The 15,518-nt window shown below is 33.9% G+C and overlaps 1 protein-coding gene across 6 annotated transcripts in view; it reads right to left on the bottom strand.

Moving 5' to 3' along the window:
• The window catches only part of Klhl13 (kelch like family member 13), a 173,901-nt gene that overhangs the window by 91,805 nt on the left and 66,578 nt on the right, over positions 1-15,518 (bottom strand). Inside the window, exon 2 of one of the 6 annotated variants that reach the window (XM_048797121.1) lies at positions 12,228-12,301. The exons of 4 other annotated variants lie outside the window; for them this stretch is intronic. In XM_048797121.1, the coding sequence (XP_048653078.1) occupies positions 12,228-12,277 (50 nt within the window). In that variant the 5' untranslated portion in view covers positions 12,278-12,301. Of the gene's footprint in view, positions 1-12,227; positions 12,302-15,518 lie in introns of those variants that run through there. One more of the 6 variants, XM_048797117.1, reaches the window with a different exon arrangement.

Here is a 15,518-nt window from a genome sequence, read left to right as displayed (position 1 = left end):
CTCCTGGAGTGGGAAGATATATATATCTACAAATACATAAATAAAACATGGAATTCTTCTGTAATTAAAATTTATACAACAACTTATTTTGGTAGGTACTAAATCTGAAAATGGAGTAGGATTAATGTCCAAGACTACTTAGAGAAGGCCAAAGTTTAATTCATATATCTATTGATTCAATAAATATTTGTTTAGCAACTAAAATGTGCAAGATATGGGTATAGATGCTAAAATTAAAATTAATGCTGCAATCAAGTCAGACAAGCCCTCTGACTTCCTAGACCTTCTATTCTACTGAAAGGGAATAATAAATGAAGGGAAATATCTAATAGTAATAGTGATAAGTCTTATGTAGATTTATACCAGGGTTGTATGACAGTAAAGAGTAAAACAAATGGCCACTTTGGGTAGTCAAAGAAAACTTCTCAGAGGCAAGCACATTTTTTAAAAAAATGTTTTAAGTTGTAAAAGGACAGCATGTCTTTATTTTATTTATTTTATTTTTATGTGGTGCTGAGGACTGAACCCAGTGCCTTACACATGGTAGGCAAGCACTCTACCAATGAGCCACAACCCCAGCCCCAATACCTTTATTTTATTTATTTATTTTTATGTGGTGCTGAGGGTTGAACCCAGTGCCTCACATGTGCAAGGGTAAGTCAAGTGCTCCATCACTGAGGTACAGGCCCAGCCCCCAGAGGTAAGCATATTTAAATGGAGATTTGGACAAGAAGAGTCAGCCACTTAAAAGCCAAGAGTAAGAACATTATGGACAAAGAGTACATTCAATATAAAATCATTGACAGAATCTTTTTTTCTTTGAGAGTAAACACCACAAAAAATAATTAGCATGAAGCCACTGAAAATGTACTGAAAAATCAATGTTTCTTATTGAATAATGTTGTGGATCAGAGGCACCCAGAACTCACCTACTTCTTCATGAGATTGATCCAAAATAGGCATATAGCTGCATGTTGAGGTGGGAGGGGTGATAAGAAAGTGGGACTATTTAATAATAATCAGTGATCAGGTGAAATCTATAGATATTAGATATTATTATAGTAGGAGGAACAGAAGACCCCAGTATTAAGTGTTTAGCAGCTTGGCAGGGGGAGGTAAAGTACCACCTTGGTGAAAAAGAAAGTCTGGGTAATCTCCACAAGCAAAGGAAAACCTATAGTCTAAACAGACAAGAGACCTAGAACCTGCATAATGAATGGGAGATTTCTCAACAGAGGGCATGGAATGAAGTATTTCAAGTCCTAAAATAAAACCTGACAGACAAGATTGCTATATCCAGCATGTTTCTCCATCCAAATCAAAGACCAAATCAAGACTTTCCAAGATATGCATAAACTAAGGGAATTCATGGACACTAGACCACTATTACAGAAGACAATTTAGGAATCCAACACTAAGAAGAAAAGAAAAGATAAACAATCATGAGAGTATGGGAAAGAATATACCCGAATAGAAGAATATAAACACAGATGAGAAGTAGGAGTCAAATATTATCAACACAATAAACCATCAAATTTCTAGAATGAATAAGAGAGGAAGAAATAAACATAAAATATTCAAAAGAACCATAAGAAAAACAACAAAATAATAGGAACAAGATAAAAAAAAACCTTTCAATAATAACCATGAATGTAAATAGTCTAAATTCTCCAATTAAAAGATGCAGACTGCAGGAATACAGTAAAAAAAAAAAGACCCAACAATATGCTGCCTATATGAACCATAAAGAAAGACAAACACAGATTGAAATAGAAAGGATATAAAATGATATCTCAAACAAACAAGTTAAATCAGAAAGCAAACAGGAATAGCTATACTTACATACAAAAAATATACTTTAAAACAAAATCAGTTAGAGACAAAGAATTTCAAGTTCACTATACATTGATGAAGAGAATAAGATATCAAGAAGATATAACAATTACAAATATATATGCACTGACATCAGAACACTCAATTTTAGCAAACAAATACTATTAGACATAAAGGGAGATATAGGCCCAAATACAAGAATAGTGAATGACTTCAAAACCATACTCTCTTAATAAATATATAACCCACACACAAAATCCATAAAAGTTATTTAAATTACATTACAGATGAAATGAACTTAACAGGCACATACAGAATATTCAGTCTGACACTGTATAATCCACATTATTTTAACCAGTACATGGAATTTTCCCTATATTACAATACAAAGTGAGTTTTAGCAAATTCAAAAAATTGAAAAAAGTTTTTTGCATCTTATCTCATCAAAATAGAATGAAACTACAAATCAACAGCAAGAGAAACTGCAGAAATTATACAATCTTGTTAAATTCATTTCCCATCAAGTTAGTGTAATAAGTGTTTATTTAGCAACCTACTGTGTTCTTATACTTAAAGATACAATTCTAAATTTTTTAAATTTAAAAAAGAATGAGAGCTTCCCTCACAGTTTACAAATGAGGACACTGAGAATAAAAGATATGCTTTCTCTCTCTCTCTCTCTCATATATATATATATATATATGAATGATTGAATCCATGGGCGCTTAAACACTGAGCCATATCCCTGATCCCCAGTCCTTTTTTTTTTTTTTTAATTTTCAGACAATATCTTAGTAAGTTGCTTAGGGCCTCACTAAGTTTCTGAGGCTGGCCTTGAATTTGTGATCCTTCTGTCTCAGCCTCCCATGCTGCTGGGATTACAGGTGTGAGCCATCGTACCTGGAAAAAAGGCTCAATATTTTTAAATATCAAATAACTTGATTCCCACCCCTGTATTCCCTTGACATCATACACTACTAAGAAACAATTATATATTATGCCCACTTAAAATTCTAAGCCCCAAAGGGGGGAAAAATGTGAAGCTGGGCATGGTGGTACACACTTATAATTCCATCAACTGTGGAAGCTAAGGCAGGAGGATTTCAAGTTTGAGGCCAGAATCAGCACTTTAGCAAGACCCTGTCTAAAAATGAAAAAATAAAAATAAAAAGGGCTGTGGATGTGGCTCAGTGATTAAAAACACCTGGGTTCAATCCCTGCTACCAAAAAGAAAAAACAAAAAGGGGGCTGGGGTTGTGGCTTAGTGGTAGAGTGCTTGCCTCACATGTGAGGCCCTGAGTTTGATTCTCAGCACCACACAAAAAATATACAAATAAAATGCAGGTATTGTGTCCAGGGATAACTAAAAATATATTTAATAAAAAAGAATAAGAAAAAAAACTCTGAGCTTACTTCAATAATCTAAATTCCATCAGCATATTTTACAGTTTTAAAGATTTCCACATAAAGTAAAATTTTTTAACTATAAGTAGGAGTTGACTTGGGGAAATACATGAAAACTGCCCCTACACCATCTAACCAAATAAAATAGCAACAAATAATTTTTGATCAAGGCTACAACTTCTGCAAGTATTTATTAAACACTTTCTATGCACAAAATGCTGCATTATACACTATATAATACAAAATGCATTAGACACAGTCATTCTCTGAAAGATCTCCCTTAACAAGCCATAAGCATCAACATCTCCCTTGAAATTATTTCAAGGGAGAACCAAATGTAATAAAATTCATTGTGGTTTTAAATAAGTTCAAAAGCAAAGAGACCCTCCCAGATCATCTGGTTGGTTTGACTGAGGAGCATGGAATTTGATCTGGGTATTGAAGAAAAAGTTGGATTTCAGTAGTCAAACAAGAGGACAATCTGGGTGACATTATTAGGTTAGCAATTTTAAAAGGTCCCTCTGACTAAAGTGTGAAAAATCCAATTGATTTCCTAATACTGCCAAATATTTCAAATTACTCCTAAACGTTTCACAAATCTATTTCCTATTCTTCATTACCACTGCCATCAACTTTGTTCAGACTCTTAATTTTTTTCTGCAACTACTATAATAGCTGAGTTTCTTAATTCCCCCCCATATTCCCCAAACAGTTCACACAGCCACCAAAGTGCTATTTCTACAAAGATGAATCTGACCAATCACATCACTCCCCTATTTGAAAGTTTCAGTAGATCCCTGAAGTCTATGGAGCATCCATACTGCTTTGAATGGCACATCAAACTCTTTTAACCTGGCCTCCACCATCTCTACAAATTCATATCCAGCCTCTTCTTATTTTGCCTTTAGCATTACAAATAATAATTATCTAATTTTCATTAGTTCCATGAACATATCATTGCTTTTTCATGGCCCCATGCACTGTGGTAAAAGGTAAGATTAACATCAAACATTATTCAAAAATTAAGAGAATTACAGAATAGTTTGAAAGTCAAAGAGGCAACATGGTAAGATTTGAATTTTGAAAAGCAAACTCTATTGAGAAGAATGAATTGGCCAGCCAATCATTACAGGAATCCAGGCAAAAATGATAGTAGTTTGATATAAGGTGGCGGTTAAAAGGGATGGAGTAAAGGAAAGAGAACCTGAATAAACCCAGGGAGGGGCTGGGGCTGTGGCTCAGTGACAGAGTGTTTGCCTAGCACGTGTGAGACACTGGGTTTGATCCTTAGCACTGCATCAAAAAAACAAACAAATATAATAAAGGCATGCTGTCCATCTACAACTACAAAAAAATTTTAAAAACATAAACCCAGGGAGCCTACCACGACCCCCCAAGACAGAAGAGTATATTATGTTAGACACATTCAACAGCACCCTATATTTTCTTTTTCTAACACATGATAAACAGAATTGCTTGTTTATATTCTCCACTAGACCAAATAATCATGTGTTGTGTATCATTCACTTCTATATCCCTAGCACTTCACACAAAAGGTACTGTATGATATTTGATAAAGGCATAAAATGCAATCAAAATGCTTGGCTCTCTTTCTCTGGTTTTGCAAATACCAAGCAATATATTGTATTATGATTCATCTAACAAAGAGTACTTTTAAAAGACTGGAATGCTTCATTATGGAATCCCTTTTTAGATCTAGGAATGTCATCAGAAAATACCACAAGCAAATGACTCCTGTCACAACGCGTCCTCCTATACATACCCATAATGTGTGCATGAAGATTACGTTCAGATTAGGATACTGTTTGCAATGAAGCAAGCCACATACTCCTGTACTTTATAAAACACTGGAGTGAAACCATATATAAGGTAAAACATATGGATGGCAGACTACAATATTTAAAATATCCAAGATTCATAGACATTAACAACCTCTCCATTACCATCTCCCATTTAGTCCTTTATCTTTCCACCTGCTTTATTAGTTTTCAAGCAATTTTCTCTGTGATATATATATATTTTATTATCTGACTACACTTCCACAAAATGTACAAATTCCACAAATTTGTACAAAATTCCACAAATAAGGATTTGGCACATTTTGTTGTTTTAGAAAGTGAAAATGTTTAACATCTAGCAATTACATAATAAATATTTATTACATTGTAAACAAAAAAATGATCTTTTTGAGTAGTCCATTCTTTATTCAGTAATAATTAATGGACAATTACTACATGCACTACATTGCCAGACATAAGCAGTAGTAATGGGATACAATTCGATTTTTGTTAAATTTATAGAATAATTTGAAGAGAATTTCTCTTTTCCCAATATTTAGCCTTTTAATCAAGGACTAGGTTGTATTTCTCCATTTGTTAAATATCTTCTGTCCTATTTCTGGCTGGAATTTCAAAATTTTCCTCATATAAGTCCTTGACATTGTTGTTGGGATTATTACTAAATATTTATGTTTTGTGGCCATTTTAATTGTTTACCATTATATCTTCTAAATGGCTATTTCTGACACAGATAAAAGGTGGTTTTCTTTAATTTTATTTATACCCAACCACTTTTTACAATTTATTAACTCTCTCAAGTAAGTCTTTTCAAGATTTGGCTTTTATAGGTATATGAGCCTATCTCATATTTTTATGCATCTGTTTTTCATTGCATATATTTAAGTTAACAAAGCATAATGTTTTGATACAGATAGACATGGTGAAAATATTCCTAATGTCAAGTGAATTGACATATCCATCACATTTCATAAGGTGCCTTTTTTGCATATTCATAAAAGTACCTAAAATTTCCTCTCCTAGCAATTTTTAATAAATAATATGATATTACTAACTAGTGTCCTTATGCTATATTTCATATATCTAGACTTATTCATCATACCTAACTCTAAGTTTATACCCTATGATCTACTTCAACCCATTTCTTCCCACTACCCATTTTTGGAACCATCTTTCTACCCATTGCAGGGTTTCTGTTCTCGCAACTAAAAGGCTCAGGGGTCACTCCAGTTAAACTGGGCTGACTGGGCTGCACAAAATAACCACACAAGAGACACAAATACCTTTTTCTTTGGGGTCGCTGTGACAGCTCCTCTGACCTTAAGGGTCTGCAGGAAGAGAGAGAGAGAGAGAGAGAGAGAGAGAGAGAGAGCGAGCGAGCATGAGCTGACCCCTTTTATTGAGGAGAAGCTATTCAAATGAGGCAAGGGGTCAGGTTTCAGGGGGCTGAGTATCTTCATGATGTCCACTGTCAGCAGGCTGACTGACACCTGGGTAGGCCACACCCAAGGGCACAGTAAGGGGACACACACAAGGCACTTCCATGGAATATTCTATCCTAAACAGGGCAAGGGGTTATATTACAAAGGAACAGGTGAGCATAGCTTCACCCATGGGGCTGTAGCAAGACACACCCATGCACGAGACACCGACCACATTTCTGTGACTGAGCACCTCAGCACCCAGCCGGGGAGTGTGACCCAGTCACGTGCAAGGTTGGTCTCTCACACTACCCTGTTTCAATTTTGCCTTTTTTTGAAATTGTACATAAGTGAGATCATATAATACTTTTCCTTGATACAGTACTTTCTCATTTAGCATAAAGTATATGTAAATGACTATACACAGTATTTTTTCTTTCATACAGTACTTTTTCATTTAACATAAAGCCTTCCAATTTCTTCCATGTTGTTGCAAACAGCAGTATCCTTTTTAAGAATAGATATTAATTCCACTATGTCTGTGTGCACACCAATTCCTTTATCCATTTGTCCATTAAAATTTGTTCCCAAATCTTGGCTATTGTGAGTAACGCTGAAATGAACATGGGCACAAATATTTCTCAAAAGGTGTTGACTTCATTTCCTTTGGACATATACCCAACAGAGGGATAGCTGAGTCATGATAATCCTATATTAGTTTTTTGAGGAAGTGCCATACTGTTTTCTACAATGGCTGTACTAAAGTCCATACCCACCAGCAGTGTACAAGGGTCACCTTATATTTATATCCTTGCCAGAAGTTGTTACCTTTTTTCTTTCTGATAATAGCCATTGTAACAGGTGTGATGTGATATTGTGGTTTTAATTTGCATTTTTCTGATGATTAGTGATGCTGACCAACTTTTCATGTTGGCCAGTTGAATGTCATCTTCAGAAAAAATATCTACTTAGTTCCTTTTATTCATTTTTAAACCATGTGTTTTTTATTAAGTTTTGTGAGTTCCTTATTTTTTTAGATATTAACCTTTATCATATGTATAGTTTGCTAATATTTTCTCCCACAGGGCCTCACACATGCTGTGCAAATACTCTAATGGCAAGCTATATCCTAAGACTTTAATAAATTTTATTTCGAGACAGGGCCTCACTAATTCAACCAGGCTGGCCTTGAACTTGTGACCATCTTGCCTCAGCCTCACAAGTAGCTAGAACTACTGACATGAGCCACCACAGCTAGCCAGAAGTTTCTTATGTGGATCCAACTTCTTAATTTTTGCTTCTGCTGCCTAAACTTTTGATATGATATTCAAATCACTGCCAGGGTCAATATCAAAGAGTTTTTCCCCTACATTTTCTTCTAGGTGTTTTATTCTTTTAGATCTTAAGTACATTTAAAGCATTTAATTCATTTTTAATTTATTTTTGTGTATAGATTAAGGGTCCAGTTTTATTCTTTTTTTCAGTTTTATTCTTTTATATGTGGATATCCAGTTTTCTCAGTGCCATTTATCATCTAAATATTGATAATTTTTTATATCAATATTGGCCATAATTTATAGATATATACTAAATACCGGTGATTGTGAGCATACTTGTTCTATTGTTACTTAAGGAACAACTCTTAAATTTTACCACTGATAGTGCTGCACTGCTGGTAAGTTTCTATCATTAAATATGAGTTATTTTTTACTCTTAAAATATTCATTAACTTTTCAAACACTTCAGCATTTATTTTAGCACTTTCTTTTGAGATCTCTTAATATAATGCATCTTAGGAATAACCTTCATATTGTACCATTCCCATGCTGAAATAAAATGTTCTTAGTCAGAAAGGGTTATTTTTTCATATTCCCAAATTTATTAGTTTTATTTTATTTAGAATTTGAAATCGACCCATAAATTATATATGCATATAAGTCATATTTTTCTCAGGTTTTGATATCTAAATTATGCAGCATCATAAAACTAGATGGGTACCCATCACTTTTTGGTGTTCTGGATCCAGTTATTTATAATCAGAATCATCTGTTTCTTTCGAAGGTATTTGTAATCAGAATGATCTGTTATTTCAAATGGGATCTTATTTATGATAAGAAAGGCCATAAAAGACTGAAATCAAGTCACTGTGTTAAAAACTAAGAATTATAAGACTAGTTCCCTGTATCTCACCAGGCTTAGCTCACGTTACCATTCAATTACCTTGCCATCTATAAAGGTCCTAACTTAGAATTCAAAGGTATAAAGACACTTTCCGTTTATAAAATTGTCTAATTATTTAGTCAGACTCTATGTTAAATCTAGGCTAAAAATTCATTATTTGTTTTTGTTTCTGCTTTGTTTTTGTTTTGGGATTTGTTTTGTTTTGTTTTGATCAAGAAAGCAATTATAACGTGAAGGCTTTCTAACATAAAACTTCCTAAAGAAAGCCTGAAATTTGAAAGAACAATGATTTATTGGGCAAGATGCAAAAAGCACTACTCTAAAAGAAAAACTTTTACAACTGAACTTCAAAGAAAAAAACTGCTGCTCATCAAAAGATACAAATTTTTAAAAAAATGGGAGAGCAAGCCCACAGATTGAAAGAATACTCATAGTATATACCTAAATATCCAGGATAAGTTGAAATCTTTTAAAAAATCAAAATAAAACAACCACCCATTTTTAAATGGGTAAAAGAATTGTAGTATGCCAATTTTAGATCTTTTGGACATATACTGAGGAATGGGATAGGATGGTGGTTCCATCCCTGGTATTTTGGGGATCTCCCTACTGCTTTCCTGAGTGGTTATACTGGTCTGCAGTCCCACCAGCAATGTACAGATGTTCCTTTCTGCCTTCAGACTCTCCAGCATTTATTGTTGTTCATATTCTTGATCATTGCATTTTGATTAACCAGTCAAATACAAATTAATAGATAAATAAAAGGAAGTCTAGTAGAGTAGAAGGAGAATGGGAAAGGGGAGGGAGGACAGGAGGGAAAAGGGGGGAATCATGAACTCAAATCAATTTCCATGCAAGTATGACTTTGTCAGGATGAACCCAATACTATATATAACCATAAAGCTCTAATAATAATAAAAAATAAAGAAACAAATTTAAAAGGAAAAGCAGATTCAAGGAAGAATTGAACATAAGCTTCTAAAAGAGTCCAAATACCTAATAAACATAAAAATACACTCATGTTATTACATATGAGAAAAATGCAGAGTAAAAACTATGAGTAACCACTACACACTCTGATAATGGCTAAAATTTAAATGAGAATAACAATAGCAAGAATTGGTAACATATGTAAATGTCTATCCTAGGTACCAACAATTCCACTCCTGGTATATAGCTAAAGAAAATGAGTGCGTATGTGCATATGCCAAAAAAAAAAAAAAAGACTATACAAGAATGTTAATAACGGTTGCATTTATAATTTCCAAATACTAGATGTAACATAAATAATTGATCAACAGGAAAATGGTTTAAGTTGTGGTATATTTTAAAATGGAATATTACACAACAATAAGAAAGAATGTACTACTGACACATGCAGCAATGAAATCAATATCTCCTCATCTACTCCTCCTTTATCTTTTTACCCAACATGGTCACACATCATCCCTGTTATGATTTTATTTTCTGTATCTTTCAGAAAGTCTATCTTACAGCTCCTACAAAGCTCAGTATCCCACCTTTGCTCAGATGATATTACCACTTCAACAACAAGTACCTTTTATATATTTCTTTAATGTGATTATTACATAAAAATGCATTCTGTGGTATCTGCCAGATAACAGTGACCTTATTTATGTTACATTCCTATCTCAACCTTTCCCATCTTATCTTTCTTTTATAATACACCTGCATTTAAAGTACCTCACAATTCAGAAACACAAACACAGTCACACATCACTTAATGATGGAGATATATTCTGTGAAATGCATCACTGGGTGATTTTGTCATTGCATTCACAACATAGTTCGTATTTACACAAAACTAGCTGCTATAAGTCAATCATTTGACATAGCCTCTTGATGCAATCAAGAGTCATGGTAAACAGATTATGTATGAGTCTGCTGACAGCATAACAACATACTATTTTATAGTATACTTTAAATATGAGAAGTAGTGCACTTCAAACTAATAAGTACAGTACATTCATAAACCAGTAAATTTGTCATTTACTATAATTATCAAGTACCTTATTCCATGCATAATTGTGCTGTACTTTTTTGGGGGGGAGGGTACTGGGGATTGAATGCAGGGGCACTCAACCACTGAGCCACATCCCCAGCCCTATTTTGTATTTATTTAAAGCCAGTGTCTCACTGAATTTCTTAGTGCCTCGCTTTTGCTGAGACTGGCTTTGAACTTTTGATCCTCCTGCCTCAGCCTCCCAAGCCACTGGGATTATAGACATGTGCTACTGTGCCCGGTGTATGTGCTGTACTTTTATACAACAGGCAGAACAATCAGTATACTTATACCAGCATCACCAGAAATGTGAGCAATGGATTGCTCTATAATGTTAGGATGGCTATATCATTAGACAATAAGAATTTTTAGCTCCGTTATAATTTTATGAAACTTCTGTTGTATATGCAGTCTGTTGATGGAAATGGCATTATGTGGTATATGAATAAACCATATTTTTACATAATTTAAATCCCACATTTACATTTCAATAATACTAGCACTTATATATCACTCCCTCATACACTCTCTACACAAACACACACACACACACAAACCCAATGTTAACTTATTTAATTTTCACAACATTCTTGCACTATAGGTACTATTTTTGACCCCATTTCAAAGATGAGAAATTTGAGGTACAGAACATTAAGAAACTTCCTGGGGCCGGGGCTGTGGCTCAGTGGTAGAGCTCTTGCCTAGCGTGCGTGAGGCACTGGGTTCAATCCCTAGCACCACATAAAAATAAAAACAAATAAAATAAAGGTATTTTAGAAAAACTTCCTGAAGCCTACATTGCTCATAAGCAGCAGAGCCAGAACACACAAACATACTATTTTATGTTTATGTATTCAAACATACTATTTTAAGTAGCTCATCCAAACTGTACAATTATCAAGAATAAGAGAAATTCCTTTACTTCTGAAAAACAAGGTTAGTTTTTTTTTTAAAAAAAAGAATATTCTAGACAAATTAACAAGATAAATATAAATAATCCAATAAAAGGAAGAAACAATTGTGAAGAAATAATTTTAAAAGGTAGATATTTAACATTTTATCTCAATGTTTATGTTTCTTTAAACCATGAATTTAAAATTTTAAATTGATGTAGGAAGTTCTAAATGCCTCATAGGAATTCCATGAGACGCATTTAACTGGATTTTTAGTAACAGAAATGTACATGCAATCACAGGGCAATCCTATTTTAAAATAGGTTGTGGAGACTTTTCTTAAGTTATAGATACCTGTAGTTATTCACAGATATTCTTTTAAAACTGAAAGTTCAGATCAATAACTCCACTGACTGTATTCTAGGGGTTCACAATTTATACCAATTGTGTTTTCTAGTTATATTCTCTATTTTTCATTAGCTCCAGACATAGTCACTAACATCCCCTTCATTCCATTTCTTTATTACTCAATCATGCTGTTATTCATTCATACAGCAAATGCTTCTTATTCTATTCTAGGTATTTAACAAATATTCATTGAGTATAATTAGGACAGACATTATATAAATAAGGTAACTTGTTTCCATAAATATACCGGTTATGAAGTATTGCAGCAACCAATTCCCCTCTATGCAGATGATCCATCACCTCTAAAAGTTGGATAATGACCTGTTCAGAAGGAAAAGAAGCCAATATTTATTATGAAAGTCAATACTATAACTTCCAAAATTTGCTACTTTTTAATGTTTTTGTATATTTCGGGGTTAATTTAAAGGCAAAATGTGTGTTCTGGTACCTAATGCCCATATTACATCTTACAAAAATTAAGAAACTCACTCCATCAGAATGGCAATTATCAACAGTAAATATTGGTGAGGATGTGGGGAAAAGGTTCACTCATACTTTGCTGGTGGGACTGCAAGTTGGTGCAACCACTCTGAAAAGCAGTATGAAGATTCCTTAGAAAACTTAGAATGGTGACCATCATATTCCACCATCCTTGTTACTCCCCTCCCCCCTCCCTTTCCCTCCCACCCCTCTTCCCTATCTTGAATTCATATGAAGACTTGAATTGGATGTCAACATACTTAATATAAAAACAGAAATACAAAAAGCATGGTACTTATGTGTATTAAGAATTATAATGTAAATAATAATAATAATAATGTCACCCTAGATTAGGTAGAGGGAAGTGAAAGGAGGGGAAGGCAAAGGATGTGGGGATAAGAAAAATAGTAGAATGAAACAGACATTAGTACTGTATGTATATATGTGACTGTATGACCAATGTGATTCTACAATATGTATACTCAGAAAAATTATAAATTATATCCCATCTATGTATGATACATCAAAGTATATAAGTGCATTCTACTGTCATGTATAACTATTAAAACAAATAAAAATAATAATAATAAAAGAAAACTTAGAATGGAATCACCTTTGGCATATACCCAAAGGACTTAAAATCAGCATACTATGGAGACAGAGCCACATCAATGTTTACAGCAGCTCAATTCACAATAGCTAAGATATGGAACCAACCTAGGTGCTCTTCAACAGATGGACGGATAAAGAAAATGGTATATATACACAATGGATTATTACTCAGCCATAAAGAAAACTGAATTTATGGCATTTGCCAGGAAATGGATGGAACTAGAAACTATCATACTGAGTGAAATAAACCAATCCCAAAGAAATCGAAGGCTGAATGTTCTCCCTGATATGTAGATGCTGACACATAAAAATGGAGGGGAAGGGAAGAATAGAAGTTCATTGAATTAGACAAAGAGTAAGGAAGGGAAGGGAGGGGGTTAGGAAAAGGAAAGACAGTAAGAATGGATCAGACATAACTTTCCTATACTCATATATGAATACACGGCTAGTGAAACTCCACATGATGTTCAACCAGAAGAATGGGATTCAAATTGGAATGAGTTATACTCCATGTACGTACTATGTCAAAATACACCCTACTGTCTTGTATATCTAAAAACAACAAATAAAAAACGACATAGACATTTACAATTATAACTAAATTAGAAGCTGCTTTTGCTAAAAGCACTATGTATTGGGCCTGCAGATGCCCAATGGATAAATAAAAGCAGGAAAAAATGTTAAAAAAAGAAACTTAATCTTTTATAAAAGCAAAATAGTCTATATATGATTCACTCAATTGTGCATCATTAAATAGAATGACTAAATTTCATGTAAAGTCATTAATTAACAAGTATCCATGGAAATTCAACCAAGTATAGAGGAAGTTAGATTAAACAAAGAAACAGAAGGCCTGAGGAGTCTGGAAAGCTGGATTACACAAGAGAAGTTACCAGGAAAGAATTGAGGCAACAATTTGACAAGTAGATACAAAAACAACACTAATTTTCTTGTTACCAGGGGGACATGGGGAGGTCTGAAAAGCCCAAAAATGGAGGCCACAATTTTAGAAGTAGATGCACAAAATACAGACTAGAAAGTTATAATATGTTATATCCTTAAAGACATAAAATAGTGAGTAATAATGTTATTGTTCTTGGCCTGGACAGAATTGGTGGTTGTTTTTATGGGAAAAGAGCAGGTGAGTGTTGGTAAACTAACCCGTATAAAATATATATTTTCCAGCAATACCAATAAATTACATTGCAAAGGTAAAGTATATTTTATATATTTATCCTATTTATTTCAAGTATACCAGGAAGCAAATGTATATTTTACTTAACTATTCCTTGTAAATAAAATCAACTTCTATTGGTAAGATAAAAATATATTAAATGCAATTATTTCATTCATAAAACTGTTTGCTATAAAGCTATGCAGACTTCAAATAATTAAGTAAGCCAGGGGGATTCTTCATTATCTCCAGCCCTTACTTTAAGGAAAAGTAGTAGAAGGAGAGAAAGTACTCTTATTTTGGGGGTCTTCATGACTCTAAAAAGGAAATAAATGCAATGACAATATAGAATTCATATTTATTTGAGCTATCATATCTGATTATAATCCTGTTATTATAAGAAATCAGGTAGCCAAACAAAATGAAAATTTTTAAAGCATCTTGAAATTAACTGACCTTAGATTGCCCTTTCTAAAAAGGCTTAAGTGGGACTGGGGATGTGGCTCAAGCGGTAATGCGCTCGCCTGGCATGCATGGGGCGCTGGGTCCGATCCTCAGCACCACATAAAAAATAAAATAAAGATGTTGTGTCCACTGAAAACTGAGAAATAAATATTAAAAACTCCTCTCTCTCTCTCTCTCTCTCTCTCTCCTATCTTTAAAAAAAGGCTTAAGTGATGAGAGAATTTTGACACAGTGAGAACTTTTTTTAGAGAGAGAGAGTTTTTAATATTTATTTTTTAGTTATAGGCGGACACAACATCTTTGTTTGTATGTGGTGCTGAGGATCAAACCTGGGCCGCACGCATGCCAGGCGAGCACACTACTGCTTGAGCCACATCCCCAGCCCCAACACAGTGAGAACTTTTTATTTTCTTTAGGATTCACATTTAGGGAACATTGAAAAGGGGAAAACCAACTATATCGAGATTACTACTAGGAATCTAATAATGTAAACTTAAGTTATTCATGCTCGGTTTCACTAACTGAATCTAGCATGAAGCACATATTCCCAAACTTAGGCATGCAAACTTTCTCTGAATCTCTGCTATGTTTTATGTCTCTCTAAATGTATTATGGTGGAAACTTGATCCCCAATATGGCAATGATGGAAGCTGGGGTCTAATGGGAGGTATTTGGGCTAAGGGGGCATGGCACCACCCTCATGAATGGATTAATGTCATTATTGTGGGAGTGGGTTCCTTATAAAAGGACAAGTTTGTCCATCTTTTACACATATGCATTCATTCTCATTCTCTCCCCCACCCCTCT

The sequence above is a fragment of the Marmota marmota genome, unplaced genomic scaffold (assembly GCF_001458135.2).
Source record: "Marmota marmota marmota unplaced genomic scaffold, marMar, whole genome shotgun sequence".
Lineage (NCBI taxonomy): Eukaryota > Metazoa > Chordata > Mammalia > Rodentia > Sciuridae > Marmota > Marmota marmota.
The sequence above is the reverse complement of the archived record's forward strand: the minus strand, read 5'-3'. Positions and strand labels throughout refer to the sequence as shown.